The sequence below is a fragment of the Alosa sapidissima genome, chromosome 15 (genome assembly GCF_018492685.1).
Source record: "Alosa sapidissima isolate fAloSap1 chromosome 15, fAloSap1.pri, whole genome shotgun sequence".
NCBI lineage: Eukaryota > Metazoa > Chordata > Actinopteri > Clupeiformes > Clupeidae > Alosa > Alosa sapidissima.
Window position 1 is genome coordinate 4,502,629 of NC_055971.1, and position 25,911 is coordinate 4,528,539.

General features: G+C 43.9%; 1 protein-coding gene across 3 annotated transcripts in view; it reads left to right on the forward strand.

The window, feature by feature from the left end:
* The first annotated feature begins 593 nt into the window (after nucleotides 1–593).
* The window catches only part of LOC121684343 (galectin-9-like), a 30,352-nt gene continuing 5,034 nt past the window's right edge, over nucleotides 594–25,911 (forward strand). The window contains exons 1-3 of one of the 3 annotated variants that reach the window (XM_042064336.1): nucleotides 594–854; nucleotides 983–1,067; nucleotides 5,146–5,353. In XM_042064336.1, coding sequence (XP_041920270.1) covers nucleotides 815–854; nucleotides 983–1,067; nucleotides 5,146–5,353 — 333 coding nt within the window. In that variant the 5' untranslated portion in view covers nucleotides 594–814. Of the gene's footprint in view, nucleotides 855–978; nucleotides 1,068–5,145; nucleotides 5,354–25,911 lie in introns of all 3 variants that reach the window. The other 2 variants (XM_042064334.1, XM_042064337.1) reach the window with 2 other exon arrangements.

A 25,911-nucleotide genomic window follows, 5' to 3' on the forward strand; every position in this document is an offset into this window, starting at 1 on the left:
ACTGTGTGTTTGTTATTTATGGGGGGGAATCAGGGGAGGATTTTGGTATCGGTGGGCTTGTGTGTGTGTGTGTGTGGGGGGGGTCGTCGGTCCAGTAGTGGGCCGGTCCAGGAGAAAATTGCCAGGGCCGAATTTTGTTCCCAGTCCGACCCTGGGCTATAGGATTAAATGCAGGACATAATGAACCAGATAACCAATCTGTGATACAGCTTCTTCTCATTCTTCCATTTGCATATTTCCATCTTCTTTCATCTTATGACCAGTGTTACTCCAGATTGGTGTAAATTCCTCCATGTATGTCATACATGGAGGAATTTATGACATACATGCTAAATGCAGACTTTGTGTCTCTGTAGAGCAAGTTGCAATAACACGCACTGACGCACGTTGGATAGGATACTAAAAACGTAATGCCACTAATGTCTGTACCGTTACTTTTGCCACTTAAGAAAATGGGATGCTAAATGAGTAAATAAAGGGAGCTGTGAGGTGAGATGATCTCAGCTCAGTGAAGAAACTCGATTACAGAGAATCGCTGAGAAAACATTGGCACAGCAATCCTCTCTTGAACCATGCCTTATTGGAAGTGAAAGTCGCAGATAGGGCTATCTGTATCAATAAATACAACAGGGAACGAAAACAAAACGCGGACACAGATTGGTATGATTTCCGCGAAATTACACACTGCTTTTTCTCTCTCCGCCCCTCTTCTCCTGTAGCATTTAATCAGTGATCTGTTTCACTTTGTAGCGCCTAGTTAGTGCCTTACAACTAGACACGTTTACCCTTTAGAAGGAAAAGTTATTTTTTAAGAATGGCCTTTTATCCACAGGAGCCGTTTTACAACCCGGTGAGTCGGCTAAATGCTTATCTCATATTGTTGATCTGTCCATTAAGTAGACGTTTCTCCAAACTAGGCTAATATCAGTCTGTTCCTTAGCCTACTGTAGTTTACTTGTACTTTCTTTTCTCCTCCAGATAATCCCCTTTAATGGGTCAATTCATGGACGTCTACAGGAAGGCAAAAGTATCATTATATCTGGCCGAGTCTTTCCAGGAGCAAACAGGTTTGTTGTTTTCTAACCTGAGCCAGACACGCACTCAAAGAGCAAATGAAAATAGTGCTTCGTAGACTGTTTCGTGTAGGCCTACAGTTAGCACCACACGCATAAACAAAAATAGCCTTTATTTTAAATAATATATTTTCACAATATATTTTGAAATATATGTAAATATCCGAAATTGGCCCAAGAGTAGGCCTATATATTTTTAAAAACATATTTCAATACGGTGGGGAAAATAAGTATTTTTTCAGTAAGTATACTTCCAGTGAGGCTATTTGCATGACATTTTCACCAGACATTAGTATTAACTTAGGTAATCCACACATATAAAAAAAATCCAAACATTAATGTTCATAAGTAGAGTTATGAGTAAAAAAGTGGAATGCCGCAGGAAAAAAAGCTTTGTGGAAAACCCTTTATTTGTAATGAGAGCTTCAAGGCATTTCCTCTATGACGAAACTAATCAGTTGCAGTATTCAGGTCTACAGATAGTCTTTTAATATTGAAGATTCCAGGGGTCCCTCTTAAATCCTGATCAGGTAACTTCCAAAACTGTTCAATTGGATTTAAGTCAGGGCCTTGATTTCCTTTCTCTAAAAACCAATTGAGAGTTTCCTTTGCTGAATGCTTTGGATCATTGTCCTGCTAGATAGATAGATAGATAGATACTTTATTGATCCCCAGGGGAAATTCAAGAGTGTCTTGCTGGAAGGTCTAGCCATGTCTCATCCTCATTGTTCTGGTGGATGGCAAGATTCTCCCAGAAAAATGGCTCCATTCATAATTTCTTCAACTGTATGAAGTCTGCCAGTACCATGAGATGAAAAACAGCCCCACACTGTGATGCCTCCACCTCCAAACTTCACTGTTGGTATGGTATTTTTAGGGTGATGCATTTCTACTCCAAATATGGTGTGTAGTATGACATCCAAAGAGTTACATTTTGCTCTCACCTGACCAGAATACATTCGCTCAGTATTTCATAGGCTTGTCCAAATGTTGTGTAGCAAACTTTCAATGAGCTTCGACATATTTTTCTTCAGTAATAGAGTCATGTGGGGTAAGCGTGCATAGAGGCTACGGCGGTGGAGTGCATTACCTATGATTTTCTCTGTAACAATTGAACCTGCTGCCTCCAAGTCTTTCTGGAGTGGTCCTTGGCTCTTATAGGCTACACTTCTGACTATCCTTCTTCTACTTCCTGGTCAGAAATCTTGTGAGGAGATCCTGTGCATGGCCGATTGATGATGCAGTGATGTTCCTTCCACTTGCAGATAATGGCTCCAATACTGCTTACTGGATGATTCTGAAGTTTTGAAATGCATCTGTAACCAGTTCCACTGATATGTTTTGCAACAATTATGTTGCAAAGGTCTTGGAAGAGCTATTTGCTTTTACCCATCATGACATGTTTCTTGTGTGACAACTTGGTAACGAAAAACCTTTCTATAGCTCATCAATATGTACTAACCCAGCTTACATTAATTTGCTCAGATAGGAGGGATAATTACTCTCTAACTATGTATAGGATTCCAGCTTGTTCCTTTTTCCCTGTGCCATTCCACTTTTTTACTCATAACTCTACTTAGGGACATTAATGTTTGGATTTTTTAATATGTGTGGATTACCTAAGTTAATACTAATGTCTGTAGAAAATTTCATGCGAATAGCCTCACTGGAAGTATACTTACTGAAAAAAATGTTGACGTGTTTAATACTTATTTTCCCCGCTGTATATTTTTTCTGTATACATGGATTTCTATGCAACGTCACGAAAACATGCGTGTGCAACTAAGAGGCAGAAAGCACCATAAACAGCATAGAGTAGGGCTCTCCATTAAAAGAATAAAATGAGTTTTTGTGCTGAAAACTGCACCAATTCGAAATCACGATGGTTAGAGAATGTTCAATATGTTCAATATCCCTAACGGAATGCAGAGGCGATTCTAGAGTCTGTGGGGGCCCTAAGCAAAACTTCCTAGGGGGCCCTACCACTGATCTATAAAGAACTATCTTTATAGATCAGTGTTCATCACCATTATGTTAGGCTATAAATAATCTGACAGCAACGAAAAATTTATGAAATAAAAAACTTTTTTTATTTCAAATTTTCCAAACATTATTACAATATAAATGTAAACAATAAAAATATACAAATAAATAAATAAAATAGAATGAAATAGAATACATTACTTTAAACCCAATATAAATTTTGTACAAAATAGAAAGTATAGAAGTGAAATAGCTTTATTGGGGTCCTATACCCAAAATTAGTAATTGATTTATCTTGATGAACTCTGTTTTATCTCCCCTTTCAATATTGTGAAAAGTAAATGTGGGTACTACAACACTAGGCTCTAGGCTACAATAATTTTGGAATTGATGGACAGTTTAACATGGAGCCTGACTTATTCTAATTACTTCTTTGGATAAAGTCTATCTTACTTTTATTCTTAAATAGGCTACTTGGTTGACCCATCTCCTGACAACGTTATTGTTTGCCTACAAGAAATTAGCATGCATCAAACTACAGGAGTTGGAGCTGGGAGAAAAATAGATGGGCCTATGAAGAGGAATGGAAAGAAAATGTTGCATTCATCTTACCCGGTTTCACACATGCAAAGCCTGTGTATCTGATATGCTGTCAGTATAAGCCTGTGTATCTGATATGCTGTCAGTATAAATCAAACGCTGTCGCTGTTTGATTTATATTGATAGAATATTATACCATACGAAACACAGCGGCGCCTTCAATGTGGCCTATCTGCTCCAAACAGAAGCACAAAAGTGCAATATTGAAGCACTGGCTTCAATATGCACAGCTAGGATCCAGTGCATTCTGGTGTGCTTTATTTGTTTAAGCACCCACTTGCAGTCTTATTGGTGAATAGGCTATTTGTAAATCGATATTGTAAAATAAAAGATTTTTAAAAATTGGACAGGCAGAATAATTTCGCCGGGCCAAATAATTACAGTGGCAGGCCAACTTTGGCCACCTGTTGCCGACCCATGTCGTAGATTATAGCTTAAACTTGAGGTGTTTGTGATATTTTAATTCCATGTCGCCTGAGCCGACAGGGAGTTTTTATTTTTTTTAAAACAATAACCGGGAGTTTAGAACTGTGTTAGTGTTTATTATCTTCATGACTATAGGAGGAAGGCAGACAGAGCCTAGGCTATTTGGAAGTGTCTGTGTTAGTTTGAGGACAAGAAACGGTGCATCAAAGTGTACAAAAATGAATGCGTTATGCTTGGTGCTTAGCCTAATCGCATTGCAATTAACGCGTTATGGCTGACAGCCCTAATACAAACATAACGTTAACCATCTCCTTGCTTAACTAGTTGTAACTGTTGCTAGATAGCTCAAGTTTATTGTCATTTAGATGTAGCAAATCATGTTCAATCTTTCTGCCATTAGCCTACAGTAGGCTACTATAACTTCATTGAGTCAATGCCAAACTTCGATGTTGATCCGTCATCACTTTGCACCCTCTGCACCCTTGATTGACATTTACCACAGCCTAAATATGTGCGGATTCTTTGAACTCTTTTGAACACAGATTCGCTGTTTATAAGGCCATAGCATACATGTACAGATGTACTGTTCGTACAACAGGACAGGAGCAGGCAAAATACATCATTCAATGTCTATAGACGAAATTCTCGCTTGTCCCACCGGCATACGTGATGAGACCAGGTCTCGGGGGCCCCCTAGTGGCTCGGGGGCTCCAAGCAGTTGCCTGCCTTGCCTGTTGACAAGGTGCGCCTCTGACGGAATGCAGGTCTTCGCCAAAAATGACAAAATACAATGTTATATTAATAATGCAAATGAATGGCAAACTCTGAAATATAGCCCGAAATGAGATGTTATTATCATTGAGACAACAGTGGTATACAAAAAAATCCGATTGTAGCTTACAGCAGCCGTCTATTTAGGTTAAGTTTATTATTGTGGACGGCCACCAAGCGTCTTCTGCCCCACGGCTGCGCGCGCATCTAGTTTTGTTAGTAAACGGGAAACCTGTGTATGGGACAAGCTGATGACCACTGAATTTCTCTCTCTCTCCATTTACACATACAGATTCCACGTGAATCTACAGTGCGGTTCGGCAGCAGGGGCAGATGTCGCCCTTCACTTCAACCCGCGATATGATGCCAGCCCTGGTTATGTGGTGACCAATACCTTCCAGAACTCCAGATGGGGCCAAGAGGAGCGAAAGCATCCAACTCCCTTTCTGCAGGGATCATGCTTCAACCTAATGATCCAAGTTGGTCGGGACTCATTCAAGGTGGGTGCGACTAATGGGAGTGTGATGATAGATCAGTAGTTCTCAAACTGTGGTAGGGCCTACGGGTAGTGATACTCTAGTGGTACTCCAGGAGTCTCCAATATTTTTTATAAAGATGACGATCAACTTCAAATTATATAAAAAATATATAGGCCTACCATTCAAAATCCTTAACCACACGATCACTGAAGTTAAATTTAAACTATTTTTTTGTCTTTCACGAAAAAAAGTATATATATACACTGTAGTGTAACGATGCATTGGACTATGTAAGTTCCAAATATGAATGTAATTCTGCGGCATAAAGCAGATGTATTTGTTTATTGTACAGAAAAATAAAAATGACATGTCAAGCAGTCAATTGACTACATTGCAGTCAAGAAGTAGGGCAAATTAATTTACGAAACCAAAACGTGGGTCATAGTTGTCTAAGCCTCTATAGAGTAGCCTGTTAAAAACGTTGCAGAAGCCTACCCAAGGCTACAGATTAATTCTGAACAGTTATTTCTCACTGGCTCAATTATCACATCACTGTTTTGATTTGCGTAGTTGCGTTAACCCAACACTGACAATAATGTAGACAGCAAATTTCAATTTCCGTTACCACCGTGTAGTCAAGCCTTAAGCCATACCCAAGTAGCCTAAATCGAGGTAAATCGAGCTTTTTCAGAAGGGGCGGCAGGCAGAGCGATGTACAGTGGCAGAGCGACGCACAGTGGCTGAAAGTGGTACTAAAGCTTCACGCAGCTTCACGCCTCGTAATGCGCGACTGAAGTGGCCATTTGAAAGCGATGCCCACTGTATATATATATGTAGTCTGACCAGAATTCTAGGAATAATACCACAGAAGTAGGTAACGGTTGAGAATATAAAAATATAATTATTTACATCCACCTTCTGAGACAGAGCAGGGGGGGTTACAACCAAAAAAGGATTCAACGACCAAACAAAAGATCAAAGCCTCAACAGGTGCCAAATAAAAGATTCAAACTCAAGCAAACGTGCCACAAACATAAGCCCCGCTCCACCTCCCAACAATCGTATACATGCACTAGACGCTGGGTTAGACAAAGACACTTATAGGGAATGGTTTGACAAAACAAACAAACAAACAAACAATATAAGGGTCATTCTATAATGCAGGGTAGGCCTACATTTCAAGTATAGAAAGAAACCAAAAAAATACAATGAGTTTTTATCATTAAACTTTTTTTATAGTCATAGAACACACTTCAAAGTTAACATGACAAGTATTTGCTGAGCTTAAACCTGTAAGACTTCAACTATTTATTTGAAAAAATTATGAAATAACAGAAAAAATGGTCAACTCTGTTAGAGACAAACTCAGTAAATTATGCATATTTAGCAAATGTGATACATTTTTAAATTATGCCTTCCCTAAGAGAATGTTTGTCTCTACAGTCACTGTAGCAATTTTGAATTTGATAAGATTGCTACTTTTTGTCCTGAAATAAAAAAAAAAAACACATTCCACTGGCAAGTTTCTAAGAGGTGCATATTTTCTTAAAAAAGGTAGCTTCTACATAATAAAAAAAAAATCATGTGGTAAAAATATTAGTTGTAACACATATTCTAATATACATTTGAAACAAAAAAAAACATATTTAGTCATCATTTTAAGAGCAAAATCTTAAATTAACAGAGTTGACACTCTCATTAAATGCTATTGAAAACAGAGTTGACAGCACATCATTGCCAACTCTGTTTGTCAGACACCAAACAGGACGAGGACCACAAAAGCGTCACGTTCAAAAGTTTATTTAAGGGTTGGGGGTTAAGGGGGTTTCAGGGGTTCCGGGGGGGTACAGGAGTTCCAAGAGTCTGCGTGTGTGTGTTCCCCCAGTAGCCGAACAGCGATGGCAGGAGCTGGATGATCCGGGAAGTCCTGGGGGAAACACCCACACAACAGCAATTGAAACGAAGCAGCAGTACAGTCAAGGACTAGGCGGTATTCGTAGAAGAGGGACGGAAGGCAGGTCAAGATTACCGGGGCTGGAGAACACAGAAGTAGTCGAGCGGGTCCGGGATCACAGGCAAAGAGTCAGAGGCGTTTTCCAAAACAGGCAGGTAACTGGTGCTGGTTGCAGACGATCTGACAAGTGTGGACTGAAAAGCAAGGCTTTATATACAGGGCATGATGAGTGGTGAATGCAGTGCAGCTGGTAGGTAACGAGGGTGAGGCAGAGCAGAGCAGGAACAGGTGGAGGTCATCAGACTTCAATCAGCGTGTGTTACCAGGCAGAGAGAGAGCTCATGACAGAACCCCCCCCCTAAGGGACGGCCCCAGAAGTCCCCAAGAGTGACACCACGTCGGGAGGGCGGAGGGGAGCCGGTGGAGGGCTAGAATTCCTCCGAGTGGTCCGAGCGAACATCCTCATCCTCGGAGGGAGCTGGAGGGTCGTGGACAGAAGACGGGACAGGTACCGAGACAGGGTCAGGCACAGGACAGGAAGCCGGGCGGGCAGGACGGTTAGGGACCCCTCTGGGGCGGCCCCTACGGATTGCAGGTTGATCAGGATGCAGACGGTGGAAGTCGGCGATGAGTGTCCGGTCCACAATCCGACTGGCTGGCACCCAGGTTCTCTCCTCAGGTCCATAGCCCTCCCAGTCGACGAGATACTGGAGACCCCTACCTCGCCGTCTGGACCGAAGCAGGCGTCGAACGGTGTACACCAGCCCACCGTCAACGAGGCGAGGAGGAGGAGGAGGAAGCGGCACGGGGACCAGCGGGCATTCATGCGTCGGCTTGACTTTCGAAACATGGAAAGTAGGGTGCACCCTCATGGAGGTTGGCAACTGGAGCCGGACTGCGGTTGGGCTGATGACCCTCTGGATAGGGAACGGGCCGAGGAATCGAGGTGCCAGTTTACGCAATTCCACCCGCAGTGGGAGATCCTTGGCTGACAGCCACACCTTCTGGCCAACACGGTAGGCGGGTGCCGGCGATCTTCGGCGGTTAGCCCCAGTGGCATAGCTGACAGCTGACTTGAGTAGCGTGGCACGAGCTTGTGACCAGGTACGACGGCAACGGCGGGCATAGGCGAGGGCAGACGGGCAGGACACATCTCCTTCCTGGCTGGGGAACAGGGGGGGCTGGTAGCCATACACACACTGGAAAGGTGACATACCAGTGGCGGAGCAGGTGAGGGAGTTGTGAGCATACTCTATCCACATCAGTTGTTGTGCCCAAGCCTGGGGTTTGCGAGAAACCATGCACCGCAGCGCCTTCTCCAGCTCCTGGTTTGCCCGCTCGGATTGACCATTGGACTGGGGGTGGAACCCAGAGGTGAGACTCACTGTGGCCCCTAGAAGACGGCAGAACTCCTTCCAGAATGTAGAGGTGAATTGCGGGCCTCGGTCAGAGACAACATCCCTGGGCAGCCCGTGTAGACGGAAGACATGATCAAGAACAGCCTGGGCAGTCTCTCTGGCAGATGGCAGTTTAGGGAGGGGAATGAAGTGTGCCATCTTGCTGAACCGGTCAACCACAGTGAGAATGACAGTCATCCCACCTGATGGTGGGAGGCCAGTTACAAAGTCCAAGGAGACGTGGGACCAGGGTCGTGTGGGCACAGGCAAGGGCTGGAGTAAACCAGCGGGGGGCCGAGTGGAGGACTTGTTCTGATTGCAGGTGGGGCAGGCACGGACGAATTCTCGGACATCCCTTCTCAAAGAAGACCACCAGAAGCGCTGGGCAAGGAGATGGCAGGTGCGGGCGGAGCCCGGGTGGCAGGCAAGGCGGGAGTTGTGTCCCCACTGTATGACCCGGGACCTCAAATTCTCTGGGACGAAGAGACGACCGTCTGGGCATGCACTGGGACTGGGATGGTCACGGAGGGCCTCTTGAATTTCCTCCTCGATATCCCAGGTCAGGGCAGCTACGACGCAGGGATCTGGCAGAATTGATGCAGGTTCCTGGGAGGGGGCGTCATCCTTAAGAAACTGACGGGAGAGAGCGTCCGGCTTGGTGTTCCGAGAACCTGGGCGGTATGACAGGGTGAAGTTGAATCTGGTGAAAAACAAGGCCCAGCGGGACTGTCTGGGGTTAAGACGTTTGGCATTGCGGATGTATTCGAGGTTTTTGTGATCGGTCCAGACCAGGAACGGAACTGTGGACCCCTCCAGCCAGTGACGCCACTCCTCCAGGGCAAGCTTGACAGCCAACAGCTCACGGTTTCCAACATCATAATTGCGCTCTGCAGGTGAAAGCCGGCGAGAGAAAAATGCACAGGGGTGCAACTTGTTGTCCTCCTCTGCCCGTTGAGAGAGTATGGCCCCGACTCCCACGTCTGAGGCATCCACCTCGACAACGAACTGCCGGTCTGAATCCGGCATCTGGAGGATGGGGGCAGTGGTGAACCGGGCCTTGAGGGTATGAAAGGCTGTGTTGGCCTCTGGGGTCCAAAAAAAGGGGTGTTTGATGCTGGTCAGAGCTGTGAGGGGAGCGGCGACGGAGCTGTAGTTCCGGATGAATTTCCGGTAGAAATTGGCAAAACCGAGGAATTGCTGCAACTTCTTCCTATTCCCCGGAACTGGCCAGGAGGTAACTGCCGAGACCTTTGCGGGGTCCATCTGGATATTGCCTTCAATGACACAGATACATGAATGACTGTCATTCATGTATCCCAGGAATGACACAGTCTGAGCATGGAACTCGCATTTCTCCGCTTTGACATAGAGAGAGTTCTCCAGGAGCCGTCGAAGAACCAGCTGGACATGACGGGTGTGTTCGGACAGAGTTCTGGAGAAAATTAAGATGTCGTCCAGGTACACGAAGACGAATTTATTCAGCATGTCCCGCAGCACATCATTCACCAGCGCCTGGAATACCGCTGGGGCGTTGGTGAGGCCAAATGGCATTACCAGGTACTCATAATGGCCGGTGTGGGTGTTGAATGCAGTCTTCCACTCGTCACCCTCCCTTACTCGCACTAGGTGGTAAGCATTTCTAAGGTCCAGTTTGGTGAAAATAGTGGATCCCTGGAGCAACTCAAAAGCAGAGGTGAGTAAAGGCAGAGGGTACCGGTTCTTCACTGTGACATCATTCAGACCTCGATAATCAATGCAGGGGCGAAGAGAACCATCTTTCTTTCCCACAAAGAAGAACCCGGCACCAGCAGGAGAGGAAGACGGGCGGATGAGTCCAGCTGCCAGGGAGTCCCTGATGTAATCCTCCATAGTTTTTCTTTCAGGAGGGGATAGTGAGTAGAGGTGACCTTTGGGTGGAGCAGTCCCAGGGAGGAGATCAATGGCACAGTCGTACGGACGGTGTGGGGGCAGAGATGTGGCTTTGGTCTTGTTGAACACCTCTCGGAGGCCATGGTAACATTCAGGGACATTAGAAATGTCGGGGGCAGTGCTGGGGGGTACTGAGCCGGGGGGCAGCGAGGCAGCACGCAAACAGGTCAGGTGGCAGGCATTTCCCCACTCTTTCACAGTTCCGGAGGCCCAATCGAGGTGAGGATTGTGGAGACGGAGCCAAGGGTAGCCCAGGATTAGGGGTTGGCCTGGAGAGCTGAGCAGGTGGAAGCGGATGGTCTCTCGGTGGTTTCCTGACACCATCATTGAGATGGGGGCTGTGATGCTGGTAACTGTGCCAATTACGTGACCGTCCAGGGCCCGGGCTGGAACAGGAGTGGACAAGCGATGGCTTTCCAAGCCCAGCTGACGAGCAAGTCCTGTGTCAATAATGTTTGCTTCTGCGCCAGAGTCCACCAGGGCTGCCAGGGTGTGGGTGGAATCAGACAGGTGAAGACAGACTTGGATGAGGGGTTTACGGCTGATGGAGGGCTGAATGTTCATTGAGCTCATCCGGATTCCTCCTACATCTGGTGAGCTCCGGCTTTTGCTGGACAGGTGGCGACTCGATGACCATCACCACCACAGTACAGGCACAAGTTGGAGGTGATGCGTCGCTGGCGCTCTGCAGGGGTTAGGGAGGCGCGGCCGATCTCCATCGGTTCAAACTGGTCCGGCTGGCTAGATGGTGTGGCAGGTGCGGACAGAAGGGCAGTTGGGACACTCCGTGTGCTGGTGGATGGACTCTGGCACCCTCTCTCACGACGGCGGGCCTGGATCCTGCGGTCGATGCGGACAGCCAGAGCAATGGCTTCATCAAGAGTGGGGGGTTGATCATGGGAAACCAGCTCGTCCTTTATGTAGTCCGCCAGGCTGTGGAGGAAGGCATCCACCAATGCTTCCATGTTCCAGGAGCTCCGACTTGCCACAGTTCGAAAGTCAATGGAGTAATCCGCAACAGTCCTTCTGCCTTGGCGAATACTCATCAGGGTCCGAGATGCCTCGGCTGTTGTGGATTCCAAATCGAATACCTTGAGCATCTCCTCTGCGAATAGGTTGAAGGTTGCACATGCTGGGGTCTGGCGCTCGAACTCCGCCGTTCCCCAGAGTCGAGCTCGGCCCGTCAGGTGAGTGATCACGTAACCGACCCTCGCCCCTTCAGTGGCAAAAGTCCTGGGTTGCAGGGTAAACTGGACACGGCAGCTCGTCAGGAACGCCCGTACCTGGGTTGGGTCGCCGCTGAACCGCTCTGGATTGCCGATCCTGGGTTCTGGGGCTCCGGCAGCCACGGCAGCAGTGTACTGGGCAGGAGACTCGGGTGCTGGGCCGGTGAGCAGGCTGGCTGGGGCTGGGCCGGTGGGAGCAGGCAGAGGAGAAAGGTTGGTGAGAAGTTGAATGATCATTGCAAGTTGTTGCTGTTGCTGCTGGAACTGCTGACGCTGTTGGTAGCCGGCTTGAAGTAGGGAGGCAATGTCAGCAGTGTTGCGGTTTACCTCTCTCTCTGTCTCTTCCAGGCGTTGCATGGCGGTGGGTGGTTCTGGTTCGTCGGTTTCCATGCTGGTTCGACCGTGCGCTGGGTCCATGTTTGGTCAGATCGTACTGTCAGACACCAAACAGGACGAGGACCACAAAAGCGTCACGTTCAAAAGTTTATTTAAGGGTTGGGGGTTAAGGGGGTTTCAGGGGTTCCGGGGGGGTACAGGAGTTCCAAGAGTCTGCGTGTGTGTGTTCCCCCAGTAGCCGAACAGCGATGGCAGGAGCTGGATGATCCGGGAAGTCCTGGGGGAAACACCCACACAACAGCAATTGAAACGAAGCAGCAGTACAGTCAAGGACTAGGCGGTATTCGTAGAAGAGGGACGGAAGGCAGGTCAAGATTACCGGGGCTGGAGAACACAGAAGTAGTCGAGCGGGTCCGGGATCACAGGCAAAGAGTCAGAGGCGTTTTCCAAAACAGGCAGGTAACTGGTGCTGGTTGCAGACGATCTGACAAGTGTGGACTGAAAAGCAAGGCTTTATATACAGGGCATGATGAGTGGTGAATGCAGTGCAGCTGGTAGGTAACGAGGGTGAGGCAGAGCAGAGCAGGAACAGGTGGAGGTCATCAGACTTCAATCAGCGTGTGTTACCAGGCAGAGAGAGAGCTCATGACACTGTTATTATTAATCTATGCACAATTACCACAGAATTAACAGAGTTGACGATAACAGAGTTGACATTTCCCATCATTTTGTGGCTTAGCTCCACATCCTAACCTCAAACTGCATGATATGTATAAAACCAGAATTGAATGGCTTTTAATCATATTTTTTAAAAAAATTGACATCTCTCTGTGTAGGCATCATGCTTCATATTCAAAGTCTGTGTAGATTTTAAGCAGTTTTATAACAGAGTTAACAGAGTTGACAAGAACTTTGAGACGGACCAAAATTATATATTTTTTTAAATCTTGCATAATACAGCAAATGGACATTGTATATAACTGATGTTATAACAGTTAGTAAATTAATCTCCAAAAAATAGATTGTTAGACTTGATAACATCATGTTTAGTCAAGTTGAATGCATGGCTCTGAGACAGTCAATAATATGGGGTGTAGAAGTAATTAAGTTAATATTTTGTGGATAAATTGGGTCTAAAATAATAAAGCATTGTTATTGGTGAAAGGGTGTCTTATTAGCATAATTGTTCAAAATAGATTCCATAAAGATTTATTTTTTTGATAATAACTAAATCTTTATCATGGAGACGGGAAATGTACCCTGAATTATAGAATGACCCATAAACCTGCTAATCAGCGCAGTAGTAGTTCACTCAGTTAACTCACACAAGCTGATCTATCTATCAGCAATTACCACCGCTGCTGGCTAGCAGAAAAGAAAACACAAGCATATGCATACACAATCACATATAACCAAAAGAAAAGACAAAAGAACACAAGAGGAACAGCGAAGCAACAAAGCCTCTACGCTGCCATCCTCTCAGAAGAAAAGATCCCCCATAGTCTCTACAACAGACAAAAGTAACATCAGCAGCGTATCCTCTAAAAGGTTAACATGCAGAAACTAAACAGATAAAATTCCCATTACCTGCAGAAGCTGAAATTACTCACATACATACCACCGGACAAAGTACATCTGCTTACATCTGTTACAAAATAAAACAACTTTTATAAAAACAGTTCACAACCTCTCCACAAACAGAGAATAAAAGAGGCCTAGTAACATACCTCCAGGCAAGGAGAAAACCAGCAACCTCCTTCGGCTGGTTGCACACTTGGTCTGAGGAGCAGCAGCACACAGGTGCTGACAATCAGTGGCACTCATCATTCCCTCCCATCCCTCCTCATATAGGGAAGAGCTGTCTTAAGGAGAGCATACACCCCTCTAGTGGCCATCATTACCCACGTCACGTGGGCAGCCGTGGCCTACTGGTTAGGGCTTCGGACTTGTAACCGGAGGGTTGCCGGTTCGAACTCCGACCAGTAGGAACAGCTGAAGTGCCCTTGAGCAAGGCACCTAACCCCTCACTGCTCCCCGAGTGCCGCAGTAGCAGGCAGCTCACTGCGTCAGGATTAGTGTGTGCTTCACCTTAGAGGTCTGCACTCCCGCGGTAGACCCGCGGGTCCCGACGCAAAAGAGTGCGGTGCGGGATAACTTTTGAAAGCTCTTTGCGGGAGCGGGCGGGATGAGAGAGGTGCATTCGCGGGTGCGGGACAAATCGATGATTCACTGCACTCCCGCAAATTAAATATGTGCGTAAAATTAAATATGGAAACGATTAAAGTAGTGTTCATAACTATAGTTCAGCTGGATGTTCTGTTAGGCAGCATTAAAAAACGGGGTTTAAGCATAACTGACAGATAGCAGGCCTATAGCCTATATTGTCGTTTACGTGGGTTCAATTTGTTCCTGCTGCTCATTGTCAAAACTCGAAATCGAAAGCATGACAGAGGAAGAGGGCACCAGACTAGGCCTACTTCAGTTGTCAGCCTACATTAAGAACCAAGAAACTGACATCTGGAGTCTTTCTCATGTGTGTGTGCTCCTTTCGTGAGACAGAAAGAAAAGCTGAATAGGCTATCCCTCCTGCATGCAGGCTTTAGCGGGCGGGAGCGGGACATCATGTTGCAGATGCGGGCGGGAGCGGGACTAAAAATGACACATTAATGCGGGCAGGAGCGGGACAGAATATTGTGGGAGCGGGCGGGAGCGGGAAAAATCAGTCCCGCGCAGACCTCTACTTCACCTCACTGTGTGTTCACTGTGTGCTGAGTGTGTTTCACTAATTCACAGATTGGGATAAATGCAGAGACCAAATTTCCCTCAAAAGAGTATATATTTATACTTATACTAGGGAACCTAAATGGATTTGAATGTTGACCCGCCGTGACCGCCAGACTGTCGCAATGGGGGTCTTTCCTCTGATTGCGGTTCAGCTTCCAGACAGACTCATATGGGTGCTCAAGTAATGCCACAGTTGGCTCACCTTCATCATTTTCCTCTGGTTCCCAGGTAGATGGCTCGCTGTTTGGCCAGGGGTTCTGTGGCAGCGGCAGCAGTGCCGCTCTCATCTCGGTCCTGTGTACTCGCTTCACGGGACCCTTCTGGGACACTGGCGCAACAGAATACACCACTCCTCGATCTCCAGGAGCACACATCACTTTATACAGACAGGGATTCCAAACATCTTGTATTTTATTCCTGGTCTTTCAAGTAAACCAGATCACCTTCCTTAAATCCTTTGTCATTCACCCTGGAATACTTCTGATCCCGTTGCAACACCTTTTGTTGCAGCCTCTCTCGAACTTGGGCATATGCCTACTGCAGACGCTCTTGGTGCTCATGCACCCAGAAATCAGGAGCTTCTAGTCCAGGGTCTCTGACACTTTCCCTTTCCCTTTCCCTGAGGATGACAGGCAGTGGTGCGGCTTTTCCCCACTCCATAGGTTTGACAGAATTGCTGTATCAGGCTGCTTTCAAAATTTCTGCCCTCGTCCAAATGCAGTCGACAGGGTGCCCCATACACACTAAACCAATGACGCACAAGAACATCCGCAACAGTGCAGGCCTTTTGGTCTCGAGTGGGAATTGCCTGTGTAAACTTGGAGAAGACATCAGTGAGCACCAGTATGTTTACCATCTCTTGCTGATTTCATGGGGTCTCATAGCTTGTAGTGTCCCAAGGTAGGTCCTTATTTTAAGCTGGACAGCCTTGGCCAGGATACACCGTCTGCACTCCTTGCACCACCTCTCCACGTCCTTCCACATACCTGGCCAATAACAGCGACTCTTCACCAGCCCCGCAGTTCTATCAACCCCCTGATGGCCATGTGCATCATGCAGGCTGGATATCACCACCTTCTGGAGACACTGAGGTAACAACTGAGCCACCTCCCAATGACCATCTTGAGTGTAGATTAGCCGATACAGGCCAGGCAAGCTCTCTCACCGCTCGACCCGCTCCATCCAAATCTCTAGGGCTTGGTGGATGGCCCTCCTTCCACACGGTACAGATGGGGCCAATGATGGGGTCCAGGGCCTGCAACAAAGCTAAATCTGTCTGTGAACACTCTGGAAAAGCCGATATTTCTGCCCCCATCACCCCAACCTGTTCATGTGGGGGCCGCATCCATCCTTCCCTTAGGCACGGTGGAACCTCAATCCCGGGAAAAGTCTTTGCAATGACTTGCCGTGACAGACCATCAGCGTTTCCATTGATACGTCCAGGACGATATTTTATGGTATTGATATTTTAAGTTGAAAGAGGGCAGTTGTGACAACCATCTTTGCTTCAGTGCGGCAACTTTAGAAGTTTGCAAGTGACACAAGGGGTTATTATCTGTGTACACAGTGAAGGAATTGCCCAGCAAATATTCCCTGAACTTCTCACAGACGGCCCATTTCAAGGCAAGACATTCTAACTTCATTGAACTGTAATTGTCCATATTTCTTTCCCCTTTCCTCAAACAACGACTTGCAAAAGCAATTGGGCGCAACTTACCCTCCTGCTCTTGAGAGAGGACCACTCCGAGCCCATCAAAGCTGGTATCTATTTCCAGCACAAATGGCTTCTGAAAGTTTGTATAGGCTAAAACAGGTGCAGTTACAAGTCTCTCTTTCAGGGCTTGGAAATCCCATCCCACAAGCCATCCAGAGAAAGATGAGGTGTCTTACCCCTTCGACGGGTGCTGCACAGTCTGGCCACTAGGGCATGGAGAGGTGCCACTAATTTTGCCGCTCTGAACTTTCCTGCCAGGTTTATGACGTAAACCGCTCTGGCATTGCCTAAACTCATCGTGTGGGAAATCAGATTATCTGTCAATATTGGGCTTTGAAAGTAAGGGATATTTGCTCAGTAATAGTAGGCCTATAGAGGATAATAGAGTTAACCATATGAATTAAAGTTATTTTATGTAAGAAAGAGCATCGGCTATATGACAGCAGTAGGCTACATGATCAACGTATATGCCTTGTTTGCTCAGAAGTGGGTGTAGTAAAGAAGCAAATCACCAAACAACAACATGATAGCTGACCCATGCAGAAAAAAACATGTAAACAATACAGTAGTTCAATATGCCTCTTAGTGGAATTGTGGGATACATTTCAAATGCTTTATTTCTTCCTTCCTGTTTTTGTTAACTTATCAACCTATCCTTGTGGAATAGTGGAATATTGGTAGCCTATAATAAAAACTACAGGATAAGAGCTGAAATGTTGCCATATTTATCCAATTTTCTACCACGACTAAAAAAGTGGGCCGGTCTTGGCCCTGAAACTCCCGGGCTGAAAAGTGGCCCCACTCCGGCCCTGATTAGGGGTCATGTAGCCTAATGTTTTTGTTGTTCTCTTGGTTACACTTCATGTACGTTCGATGGACTTCAAAATTACATAGTTGCTCTCCGTGGCGCTGACGCGTGTAAGACCCGCTGTTGCGGGCATGTGTAGCCTATGTTGTAAAATGATGTTATGATGAGTTTAATAAAGGGCCCGGTCATGTGCCCCGCCCCTTGTTCCGCCACTGCCAGGAACCATAGTGAGTGTGCCAGCTGTAATCTTAACGCTTACCCTGCACCCTCACCTTATGTGCTTTTAGGGACTGCAAGATGGCTTCTGTTTTTTGGCAACAGCGGAGGGCTTTTTTCCAGGCCGGGGTTGCCGATAACACCTGAGGGGCCTGAAATTCCCAAACAAGGCAGAATAACAATTTTTAATTATATTCATGCCTAGAACACCTGGCACTTTTACCTTCTGCTCTTGTAATGCAGAGAATCTTTGACAACCAGTTCCCCACAGTTAGGAAGACACACATCAAATACAGTAACATTAATGTCTACATATCCTACATAAGGAATATCCAACCCATTTGCAGCCTTGAGACCTAACCACCCGCAAGATTGAACCCCACCACTGCAAAGACCCAAAGGGTGTTGTTTAAAAAAACTCTCAGCCAGGGGCGCAGAAGATATTTTGAAAGTGAGGGGGACCAAATTGTGAACACAAACCCATAGTGAGATCAGATTTCCAGATATCGGATTGCCACCTCTGGCCCACTTTTGACCATCATATTTTAAACTTGCCAGAATATCAAGATAATACCATTGATTGTTTTCAAACAATTGTTTTCACTACTTGGGCCAATGGTAGAATACTGGTCACTACTTGGGCTAATGGTAGAAAAAAGCAACATGGGATGTTGATATTTTATGAGGCCATGAATGAATCATCATGCCTATGATCCAAACATAGACTACATGATCAAATAGCCTAGTTAGGCCTACTTAAATTGTCTGGTTGTGATGAGTACGAGGGAGACTCAGATGCGGAGAATACTTTTTATAGGCAAAGGGCAAATCCAGTGGCAAAATCCAGTAACACAATCCAGGTCATACACAGTTTCACAGGTAAAGGGCGAACAATCCAAATAACACAAGTCCAAGAATCGGGGTCAGAAGGTACAGTCCTGGTCATACACGGGTTCACAGGTAAGACAAATAATCCAAAATTGCAGGTCCAAGAATCGTTGTCGGGTACGGAACAAGGTCACAGAACAATAAAGTCATAAATCTCGCAATACTGCTATTATCACACGGCTTAGTAAGTTACAAGAGAAACAATACCTCACGCTGAGGCAAGGGAGACAGAGTCCTTTTAAAGCCAGTGGCTAATTAGTTGATTGACTGCAGGTGGTTAGAACTCCGGCGAAGCGGAGCAGGACTGGAGTGGGCGTGGTCGACGCAGCCGACAGGACAGAGAGGGCTGCGCAGGCTGAACCGGCGTTACACTGGTATAAACCAAATCAACTCTCCACTGTGTGTTTGCAGTTAATATTTATGCAACGTTAGAACTTAACAAGTGTTGGCTTAACAAGTTACCAGTCCAGAACACTCAGAAAATTGCAACAGAAAGTGTTTTTTTTTTAGTTAATAAACTCCATACTCCAACTCCTGCCCCCTGTTGTTTCCTATGGAGTTGTCCGAGCTAATGTCCGAGTCCCGTTGAGGCTGGACTGTCATTGGCTCATCAGCGTTCTAAGGGTGGCGCTTAGCGACAGGTCAATTGTTGCGACTCAAGGCATTCCAGCCTACGAATAAAAAAAATAAATAAAAAATACTAAATCATGCATAATTAAACAATAACTCAATTTAGGCTACTTGGCTACGCAAAAAGGTTTCCATTACAGCACAACCCCTATTCAATGAAGGGCTGCCTTGTCTCGCAATAAACAGCAGTGGAAATCCCGACACTTTTTCAACTGCATGAAACTTAACAGTGAACCATCAAATATCTTCCAGATTTCAGTGCCCATCAGTCCCAACATTTAGCAATATAATCAAACAGTCCAAAAGTACATTAAATCCCAAACCAAACCGAAAATGCTTTTGATAGCCTACGGGTATGCATGCCGCTCCAAACGAAATGCATGTCTAAAGCCTGCCTCGAATACCAGCCTGCCTCTAATAAAGATGATGATAAATGATTTATGCTAAGCAAGTAGCCTGGATCATTATGACCGCCGCTAGCGAAGCGGTCATATAGGGATTGTCAAAGTTTTTTTTTTTTCGTCATCTACTTCCTGAATTTTTGGTCAACGATACCCGGGACACTGAACCACCGGGGCACATGAAATTTGGTGGTTATGTAGCCCCACTAGACTTTTACGGAAAAATTTTGTTTCGTCCCCGAAACAAAATTTATATCAATTAATATCAATAAGGACCTAGGTAATGTTACCGTTAGCGTTGGTTGAGTGATGGAGGCCAATTTGATTGATTGCATTTGTAGAAAACTATAAATGCGGTTATACCAAGCAAATTGATAGCAGCACTGTAATTGTATCTTTCGACTGTCATTTATTGCACGTGCTACAAAATCATTCTGCATCAACATACATTTAAAATTGTTAAAATATCATTTTCATCAAACCCTAATCTTAAAGTTTTGGATTTATTATGACCGCCGCCATATAGGTTTAGTCAGATTTTTTTTTGAAAGACCGGGGTAGACAAAACTTGGTGGGAATGTAACCCCATATGGATAGCATGGAACCATCGTTTTTCGTTTTGATCTGTAGCCCCCCCGCTGGACTGCACCCCCCGAAAGGAGGGTAGGGCAGACACAGTGTTCTGTGAATATCTCAAGAACCGTAAAGTTTAGGAGGATCATTTTTATTTTGTATTTTGATCTCAAGGGGCCATGTCAACCCATTCCATAACCACTTATTTCATGTATAGCACCACCTAGTTAAACACAAAAAAAGTAAAAATGAGGTGTTGTAATCGCAGGTATCTGTGACCTAACATAGTCAAAACTGCACGAAATTGGAAGTGTAGGATCATTATGACACCCTCTGAATGCACGCCAAGTTTCGTGGAATTCCGTTCATGGGGGGCCACACAAAAAAATAATTTATGTTACTATACACCAACTGGCCTGTAGGTGGCCGGAGACAGTTTTCTGTGAATATCTCGAGAACCGTAGGGCCTAGGAGGTCCACCTTTTTTTTTGTATGTTGGTCTTAAGGGGGCATGTCAACCCATCCCATTACCACTTATTTCATGTGTAGCGCCACCTATTTAAAAATTAAAAAGCAAAAAATTAGGTGTTTTCATCACAATATCTCTGGCTGACATGGTCAAAACTGCACGAAATTGAAAGTGTAGGATCATTATGACCGAATGCATGCCAAGTTTTGTGAACTTTCGTTCATGGGGGGGCCTTACAATAAAATAATTTATGTGTACATTTAGTGACCGTACACCAACAAGGATTCCCGGGACACTGAAAGACCGGGGTACACAAAACTTGGTGGGCATTTAACCCCACATGGATAGCATGGAACCATCGTTTTTCGTTTTGATCTGTAGCCCCCCCGCTGTACTGGAACCCCCGAAAGGAGGGTAGGGCAGACACAGTTTTCTGTGAATATCTTGAGAACCGTAGGGCCTAGGATGACCAATTTTTTTCGTATGTTTGCCTCCAGGGGTCATGTTAACCCATTCCATGTGCACACATGTGCATAAACAGATACACACGCGCACACACATACATTCACAGTAATCATACGTATGACACATACTCACACAGTACATATGTACGCATGCATTCATGCACATGCACAAACACACATACGCAGGCAAACACACAAGCAAGCACGCACACACACACACACACACACCCACACACATAAACATAAATGTGTACACGCACACATGCACACAATTCAAGAATTTCTCAGAATTGAACTAATCATGTTTTGGTACTTGTTGTCTAGCAGATACCAGTGAGAATTGAGTGTGAAAATGCTATTTAGTGAGACAGTTAGAATCATATAGGTCTTTCAGCGTGATTTATTTTTGTGGAAAAAATGTGCTGGACTGGGCGGCGGTCATATTTTGTACCGCTCTGCGGTACATCTAGTTTAATTTTGAAAGAGTATTAACTGAATTTGGGTAAAATTGTCAACACGGTGTAACCACAAAAACATGAACCAAATAATTACACTTGCTGAAAAAAATGTGAAATTCTCTCCAAAATCCCTTTTAAAATAATCTGCCATGATCTTGCACAATAACTTTTCTATATTTAATACAAGTAATGAAACCCCATTGTTCTGAATGTTTGAATTAATATGGGGAATCGTGTCTGTCACATCAACCACTTAAAATGTCAAGTGGTGTAACCACCATTTAAGGAGCAATTTTGTATGAATTGTGTCAGAGAATCATGTGACAGGAAATAATGTCATAGAGAAGGACCCTTCAAGACCCCAACTGCTATGAGTCAAGGTTAGCAACTCTCTTCAAGTAACATAATAGTGTTTTTAGGCCATGGCCAGGCAAGCTTAGGTTACATGTCAAATGGTATGACCTTTTAAAAAAGTTCATAAATCATAATAATCATAAAATATTCAATTTAATGTAAAAACTGTGTTTGCATATTCACATAAAGGTGAAGTGTGTACATAGTTGTCCATAATAATGCCTGCAAATTTTGCTTTTAAATAGAAATGTCAAATGTTGTAACCGGTTACACCATTTGACTCTTTTCTGTTTGAGACCAGTTTGATCAGATTCAGCGCCAAGAGTATGTAATTTTAGGTGCCAATTATATTATTTTTATAATTTAAATAGTGACTAACTGTTTAGCATGAACAATAGCTTTAAAAGGGTTTAATTAGATTGCAATTTAAGCGATTTTTGAAATGTCAAAGCTTTTCATTTTAAATTTAAACTTCCATAATATTTATTTTATATTTTATTATGATGTATGTAAACAGTATGTTCAAATTATAAATAAATAATATAAATACATTTATTATATATAAAATGTACCTCTTGTCCCCCAATGGATGCCACTTACAAGCAAGAAAAACTTGTCTCGCCACAGAGTGCATGTGACTGCAGATCCTGCTGTTGGTTGGTTGTTAAATGATCATACCCACTCTTTCACTCACTCTTATTCTCTCTCACACACACTTTGGGCCCTAATTTAGCAATATAAAATGCATGGTCACTAGCAAATAGCGTAAATACATTTAGGGGTTTGTCCAGTCCACATTTGGGGTGGTTTTGTTATCAAACGTCAGGTGCCTGGCGCAAAAAGGTGGCTCTTATGTTTCTTAATCAGTCATGGGTGTGTTTTGGGCTTAACATCCTTTAAACCAATGAGGAGGACATCTGTCATTCCCTTTAACAGCAAGCAGGGCAACTTCAAACAGCGCATCAGTATTTTGATAGTCAGCAGTGTATTTGAAGGAATCTGCTTGTACGCAAGACCGTATGGAACAGGTATTCCACTAAGCCATTCTTTACTAAAACTGAGTAGAGTATAGGCTACACACATCTGCACTTGTCTATTAATTAAACATATAGACAAAGTGAAACTAACTTCACTGTGGTGTCATAGTCAACGACAAAACAGTTATACACAGTTAATTACTTTCAATATTGACTGACAATGGGTTACCATTGCAAAAACATAGCCTGAAAAAAACTTCCCCCTATAATGTTCGAATGACTGAATAAATAACTTAAGGACATTTATTCTGCAGAGGAATTGCTGCTTACATCTCGTGACAGTGCGTCTTCAGCTGTGTTTCATATGCACCTTTCGCTATATACCAGCAGGCTTTTCTTGGACAGTGGCATAATGCTTTTTAGACGGTATAAGATAGCGATTTTTAGATTATGTGCCAGACCACACCTTATGTCGGTAATTGCCACACCCCTGGGCGCATTATTTAATTAAAGTGAAGTGTAAGATATGAAAAAACTTTGCGTCAGAATAATAATAGGCCTACTCTTTGCGCCAGGTTTTACATTGCGAAAATAGGGCCCTTTATCTCACTCTCTTTGAAAATAATGGGTATAGACTGAAATTGTATGAGAACTGAATTGAAATCAAATAGAACACAAGTTTCTTCATTGATGTTATGAAATGATATTTGATATGGAATATGATGAATGACATGAATACATATCAAAATATCCAATTCAGTTTACCTTGATGCCTATTTTCTGTGTCAATTTCTTGTCCTATTGCTATAAACGTTTTATGGTCAATTGGTGTAACCGATTTATGTCAATTGGTGTAACCAGTATTTTGTCTTAAATACTAATAATGTACAAAAAAAAATAATATGGATAATGATCTAATACTCTACTTTACTGTAATAATGGTTGTTTAAACCATTTTTACTCAAATGGTCAAAGAATAGAAAGAACACAAGATGTTTACAGCATATGGTCTTGCTCAGTACAATGAAAAACCCATATAATTTAAATTTAGAAATAAATATAATAAAACATATTCTCATAGGATATTACAAAATAAACTAATAATTTCATTAGAGCAATTGCATGAACTCTAGGAGGTGTGAAATATTAGATATTTGTCATTTTTGTGGTTACACCATTTGACAATTTAACAGGCTGTTAGTTCTATCTTTTGTTAAAAAATAGCATATACGTCATATCAAATAATATGAATACAACAGAAATACAAAGTATACACTTTAGCAAACGTCAGGCATGTTTTGTTTTAAAGGTTTAAACATATTTTTTAATTTTCTCATCTTACCAACCCTTATCTGTCACTGACCCCCAAACAATGACACCTTCATTTCATTATGGCTGCTTTAACAACACACCTTAAGCTACTGTGTAGTGGGTCCCATTTAGAAGTGGCTACTTCATTTGCGCTTTCCTTGACTCATGGAGCTGCGCGAATTTTATTACAACTTTTCGCCACGATATGGCAGTTTAAGTCCGCTTGATACTGTAAGGCGTAAGCCATTGGTTTCCAAAGGAGATTTTATTTGTGTCGCCAGCATAGCCTATTGACAATTTATGTTGTAAATAGGCCTACCTTATAAGCCTACCTGTAGCTTAGGGAAGCTAACAGCTTTCTATTAGGATCTAGTTTGTTAGTTACAGTTTTGTCATAACTCCCTGATGCATTTTTGCATTTAGAATAGCCAGAGCGTGTATATCTCAATCGGAAAATTAAACAATATTGGGTGCCTATGGACTAGGCTGGGTGAACCCAGCCTGATCTGCCCGCTATTTATTTTTTGATTTCTTAAAAGATTGAGCTTGGTCTGATGAAAGCCAGACTAGCCATGGACCTCAGTTACACAATGCAAGGGAACATGAATCAGCCTATATTTGCACGAACAATAACGGACAACAGCTCTTCAACTTTGGCCCGTTAAAATGTGTATGAACAGTCTAGCGACGCATTTCATCAAGGCCCATTTGGACATGTCAGTTATTTGCACCACTGGTTAGATGTAAAACAGCATTTCGTTTCAGACTACTGTTACTTAATTTGTGCATTAACAATAACGTTTCAGACTACTGTTACTTAATTTGTGCATTGACAATAAAGTATTACATGAACTAAAGATGACTAAAATCTTATGTAGAAGAAGAAACATTCACAACAAATCCATCCATCCAAAAATGACCTTTGTTTTTGATAGCTGTTGAAAACGGAATGGAACTGACAGAGATGTTTTTGTTTATAAATACATAAAAAATAAATAAAAATATAACATTATGCTGATACCTTTTGCTTTTCCCAAATACAATGTAGCCTACAGGTGTAAGTGACCTTTCATCAATCCAGTTGCAATGGATGAACTGTGACGAACTGCCCTACTTGTGATTGTTTAGAGATTTTAAAGGTTTTATAACAATGCTACATCTTCTTTGGCTATTCTACAATCTATTCACCTTTTCAGCACCAGTAGGCTACTTTCTGTGCAGCCGCACACACACACTCAGGCATGCCAAACAAGCATACACAAAAGTTTCAAGAGTGGGGGATGGAGTAAAATATGGAGACAAATTGAAGTGTGATTTATTTTCGCGGAACGGATGTACAGGACTGAGCGGTGGTCATATTTTGTACCGCTATGCGGTACATCTAGTTTTATGATTGTTAGTAGACAAACTGGCTTCAGATATCCAACAGAGTGAATATGAGATTGTGCAGTCTTACAGTACTGTAGATGGCTGTGGTTAGTGATGTGATGCTGTTAATGGGGAGTTTTACAGTTAGCACAAATCCTTTATGTTATTATTTATTTAGCGTACCTATAAGGCTTTTTTTCCTTATCAAAAGTGAGGGGGACGACGGCTGTCTCTTCAGCACTGCGTGGGGCATATCCCCCACGTCCCCCGTGCCTCCTGCGCCCCTGCTCTCAGCAATGGTTGTGACCATTTGATCCCGTAT